The sequence below is a fragment of the Canis aureus genome, chromosome 29 (genome assembly GCF_053574225.1).
Source record: "Canis aureus isolate CA01 chromosome 29, VMU_Caureus_v.1.0, whole genome shotgun sequence".
NCBI lineage: Eukaryota > Metazoa > Chordata > Mammalia > Carnivora > Canidae > Canis > Canis aureus.
Window position 1 is genome coordinate 39,072,186 of NC_135639.1, and position 5,425 is coordinate 39,077,610.

The 5,425-nt window shown below is 38.5% G+C and overlaps 1 protein-coding gene across 1 annotated transcript; it reads right to left on the reverse strand.

Annotated features, from left to right (window-relative positions):
• Positions 1 to 4,243: 4,243 nt before the first annotated feature.
• On the reverse strand, positions 4,244 to 5,197 carry LOC144300873 (olfactory receptor 6C2-like). Its single transcript, XM_077877051.1, has one exon. It carries the CDS (start codon positions 5,195 to 5,197, stop codon positions 4,244 to 4,246), a length of 954 nt encoding a protein of 317 aa, XP_077733177.1.
• Between the last annotated feature and the right edge of the window lie 228 nt (positions 5,198 to 5,425).

The window sequence follows — 5,425 nt, forward strand, 5'->3', positions numbered from 1 at the left end:
TTGCTGATATGATGAATCACATTGATTGTTTTACGAGTGTTGAACCAGCCTTGCAACCCCAGGGATACATCCCACTTGGTCATGGTGAATAATTTTCTTAATGTACTGTTGGATCCTATTAGCTAGTATCTTGATGAGAATTTTTGCATCCATGTTCATCAGGGACATTAGTCTGTAATTCTCCTTTTTGGTGGGGTCTTTGTCTGGTTTTGGAATTAAGGTGATGCTGGCCTCATAGAAAGAATTTGGAAGTACTCCATCTCTTTCTATCTTTCCAAACAGCTTTAGTAGAAAAGGTATCGTTTCTTCTTTCAACGTTTGATAGAATTCCCCAGGGAAGCCATCTGGGCCTGGACTATTGTGTCTTGGGAGGTTTTTGATGACTGCTTCAATTTCTTCCCTGGTTATTGGCCTGTTCAGGTTTTCTATTTCTTTCTCTTCCAGTTTTGGTAGTTTGTGGCTTTCCAGGAATGCGTCCATTTCTTCTAGATTGCCTAATTTATTGGCATATAGCTGTTCATAATATGTTTTTAAAATCGTTTGTATTTCCTTGGTGTTGGTAGTGATCTCTCCTTTCTCATTCATGATTTTATTAATTTGAGTCTTCTCTCGCTTCTTTTTAATAAGGCTGGCTAATGGTTTATCTATCTTATTAATTCTTTCAAAGAACCAACTCCTGGTTTTGTTGATCTGTTCCACAGTTCTTCTGGTCTCGATTTCTTTGAGTTCAGCTTGAATCTTTATTAACTCTCTTCTGCTGGGTGTAGGATCTATTTTGCTGTTTTTTCTCTAGCTCCTTTAGGTGTAAGGTTAGCTTTTGTATTTGAGTTCTTTCCAGTTTTTGAATGGATGCTTGTATTGCGATGTATTTCCCCCTCAGGACTGCTTTTGCTGCATCCCAAAGATTTGGAACGGTTGTATCTTCATTCTCATTAGTTTCCATGAATCTTTTTAATTCTTTCTTAATTTCCTGGTTGACCCTTTCATCTTTTAGCAGGATGGTCCTTAACCTCCACGTGTTTGAAGTCCTTCCAAACTTCTTGTTGTGATTTAGTTCTAATTTCAAGGCATTATGGTCCGAGAATATGCAGGGGACGATCCCAATCTTTTGGTATCAGTTCAGACCCGATTTGTGACCCTGTATGTGGTCTATTTTGGAGAAAGTTCCATGTGCACTTGAGAAGAATGTGTATTCAGTTGAGTTTGGATGTAAAGTTCTGTAGATATCTGTGAAATCCATCTAGTCTGGTGTATCATTTAAAGCTCTCGTTTCTTTTGAAATGTTGTGCTTAGAAGACCTATCGAGTGTAGAATGTGCTAGATTGAAGTCACCAAGTATAAGTGTGTTATTATCTAAGTACGTCTTAACTTTGGTTATTAAATGATTAATATATTTGGCAGCTCCCACATTCGGGGCATATATATTGAGGATTGTTAAGTCCTCTTGTTGGATAGATCCTTTAAGTATGAGATAGTGTCCCTCTTCATCTCTCACTACAGTCTTCGGGGTAATTTTTAGTTTATCTGATATAAGGATGGCTACCCCTGCTTTCTTTTGAGGACCATTTGAATGGTAAATGGTTCTCCAACCTTTTATTTTCAGGTGGTAGGTGTCCTTATGTCTAAAATGAATCTGGGGATCCCTGGGTGGCGCAGCGGTTTGGCGCCTGCCTTTGGCCCAGGGCGCGATCCTGGAGATCCGGGATCGAATCCCACGTTGGGGTCCCGGTGCATGGAGCCTGCTTCTCCTTCTGCCTATGTCTCTGCCTCTCTCTCTCTGTGACTATCATAAATAAATAAAAATTTAAAAAAATAAAATGAATCTGTTGTAGACAGCAAATAGATGGGTCCTGGTTTTTTATCCAGTCTGACACCCTGCGCATTTGATGGGGTCATTAAGCCCGCTCACGTTCAGAGTTACTATTAAAAGATATGAGTTTAGTGTCATGATGATATCTATCCAGTCCCTGTTTTTGTGGATTGTTCCATTGGACTTCTTCTTAAAGGGGAATTTTAAGAGTTCCCCTTAAAATTTCTTGCAGAGCTGGTTTGGAGGTCACATATTCTTTCAGTTCCTGCCTGTCTTGGAAGCTCTTTATCTCTCCTTCCATTCTGAATGGGAGCCTTGCTGGATAAAGTATTCTTGGTTGCATGTTCTTCTCATTTAGGACCCTGAATATATCCTGCCAGCACTTTCTGGCCTGCCAGGTCTCTGTGGAGAGGTCTTCTGTTACCCTAATACTCCTCCCCAGAAAAGTCAGGGATTTCTTGTCTCTTGCTGCTTTAAGGATCTTCTCTTTATCTTTGGAATTTGCAAGCTTCACTATTAAATGTCGAGGTGTTGAATGGTTTTTATTGATTTTAGGGGGGGGGGAATCTCTCTATTTCCTGGATCTGAATGCCTGTTTCCATTCCCAGATTAAGAAAGTTTTCAAATATGATTTGTTTAAATACATATTGTGGCCCTCTGTCCCTTTCGGCACCCTGGGAACCATAATTAAATGTAGGTTTTTCTTCCTCAGGCTGTTACTTATTTCCCTTTATCTATCCTCATGATCTTTTGTTTGTCTCTTTTTTTCCTCAGTTTCCCATTTTGCCATCAACTTGTCTTCTATGTCACTCACTCTTCTTCCACCTTGTTAACCCTCGTCATTAGGACTTCTAGTTTGTATTGCATCTCATTCAATTGATTTTTAATTTCTGCCTGATTAGATCTAAATTCTGCAGTCATGAAGTCTCTTGAGTCCTTTATGCTTTTTTCTAGAGCCACCAGTAGCTTTATAATAGTGTTTCTGAATTGGCTTTCTGACATTGAATTGTAATCCAAATTTTGTAACTCTGTGGGAGTGAGGACTGTTTCTGATTCTTTCTTTTGAGGTGATGTTTTCCTTCTAGTCATTTTGCTCAGCAGAGTGGCAAAACAACTTATATTGGGAAAAGGGGAAAAAGAGAGAAAAGAAAGAAGAAAAGGAAAAGAAAAAAAGAAAGAAGGAAGAAAAAAAGAAAAAAACAGAAGAAAAAAAGAAAAAAACAGAAGAAAAAGAAAAAAGGGGAAAAAAGGGCAGGGGAAGCAAACAGAAATCAAAAAGCAAAAAAAAAAAAAAAAAAAAAAGACAAGGGGGAGTATCCTCTAATTCTGTATACTGTAAGTCCCTTGAATTCCCCTGGAACTTTCCAGTGCTGCTTGGTCAATAATTTCTTTTTCCCTGTCTTCCTACCTTGATAGAAGCTGAACTCTTCTCACTGTAACATTCCAGCTGTTCCTCTTTAAATCTCAGCCTGAATTCATAGATTTTCAGGATGATTTGAAGGTTATTTAGGTAATTTGGTGGGGACAGGTGACTTGGGGACCCTACTCTTCCACCATCTTGCCCCTCCCCCCATCACATCAAATCTGTTGTTCCACAAATAACGATACTTGTTTATAGATTTATTTGGAAAGACTCTACAGTCACAATTAGACTCCTTTCTACTTCTGGTTGGATTCCTCCAAGTTCCTTTATATTTCTTGTTGTAGGGAAACCATCTTAACTACTCAATTCCTTGTTCCAAAACTTATAATGCTTCCTTTCCTATGGTACTCATCATCAGGTCTTTAGTACTGAAATCATCCTGGCAAACCAGTAATACCAATGGAAACTTTCCATTTCAATTAGAGACATTTATATGTCTTTATTATAGTCAGAACAAGAAATATAAAGATTTACATTCTATTTATAAAAAACTATGCACCATTGAAAATAATGCATTAAGTCATTTCAAGTAGTATTATTAATATCATGACAGTTATGTATATATATGTGTCCTTCAAAAATAAATATAGTGACCTCATTACATCTATCCTTGAACCAATTTGATACTCTTAATTCTTGTGAATTTCATTTTTCATCCTCATGCACTTACCAAAAATAGATACTTGAAATACCAGCTTTCCAACTTTGAGATTCCACATGCATCAAACAGAATCATGTATATGAGGCTGTTCATTAAAATTTGCTGAATTCTAGTGATCTAAAACTAGTGAAAAGATCCAGGAAGATAATTTCATCTCAGTATAAAGAAGAATGTTAGAGTTTTCAAAAAGTGGGGAATATTGGATTATAAGATAAATTTGCCCCTATTCTAAGAATAAACAAGCAGAACCTCTAACAACGTATTTGCTAGCCTATATAGGAGATTCCAGAAATAGGGGGGACATTGTATTAGATGTAGAAGTAGCATTCTCCTCTGACAGTCAGTGGTTCTATTTCTTCAGTCTAACCCTGGACAGAGTATCCCTTACAGCCCAGTGGACTTGCTTGTTCTGCAGAGTAGAGATGACAGGGTTGAGCAGTGTGGTTACCACCATGTTCACAAGGGTAGCCTCTCTGTTGGAGTCTAGCCCTTTAGTTTGCTTTGGTTTCATATATATAAAGACACAGCTGCCATACATCAGAGAGAGGACTATGAGGTGAGAGGAGCAGGTGGAGAAAGCTTTCTTTTTCTCCTTGGCTGATAGGAGTTGCACAATTGTGATTACTATGTTGCTGTAGGTAATGATGGTTATGATAAGGGATGTCAAAAGGATAAACAAATCAAGGACAAAGGCCAACATCTCAGTAAATCTGGTATCAGAACAGGAGAGATAAACCAGGGGCCCAAAATTACAGAAGTGAGATATGATATGGGAACCACAGAAGGATGAATGGGAAAGCATTACAACTGGAACCACCATAAGGATGAATCCCAAAGCTAAACAGGCAATGACCAGAAGGAAACACATCCTTGGGTTCATGATGGTTGGGTAATACAGAGGTTTGCAAATGGCCAAGTACCGATCTAGGGATAATATAGCCATAAGGAAGAAAACAGTTATTCCCAGGAAAAGAAAGATAAAGTCTTGTGTGAGGCAGGCAGCAAAGTAAATTGATTGCCTCCCTACCAGAAAGATAGCCAGCAATTTTGGAATAACAGTGGTTATAAAACAGCATTCAGAAAAGGAGAAACTGCTGAGGAAGAAGTACATGGGTGTCTGGAGGTGATGGTCAGCCCAGGTAATGGTGATTATGAGTATGTTTCCCATGATGGAGGCCAGGTATGCCAACAGATGCACCAGGAAGAGAATCTTTCCAGGGTGCTGGACACCAGGAAAACCCTCCAAGGTGAATTCCTGAACTTCTGTGTGGTTTCTTGCATCCTCCATCACCGACTTTTCCATTTCTCCAACTCTCTGAGCTATTGTGTAGGGTATCATAACTGAAGAATGAAGAACTTTATTTTATTAAATGTATAAAACAGTGTAGACAAATGGAAGAAGGGGAGTAGGAGGTACAGCCTTCCAGTTATGGAATGAATAAGTCACAGAGATGAAAAGTATAGCATAGGGAATATAATTGATGGTATTGTAATAGTATTGTATGGTGCAGATGTTAGCTAAACTTGTGGT

What these genes read in the sequence shown, in the direction of transcription:
- LOC144300873 (XM_077877051.1), bottom strand. Translation starts at nt 5,197, where the DNA reads ATGGAAAAGTCGGTGATGGAGGATGCAAGAAACCACACAGAAGTTCAG.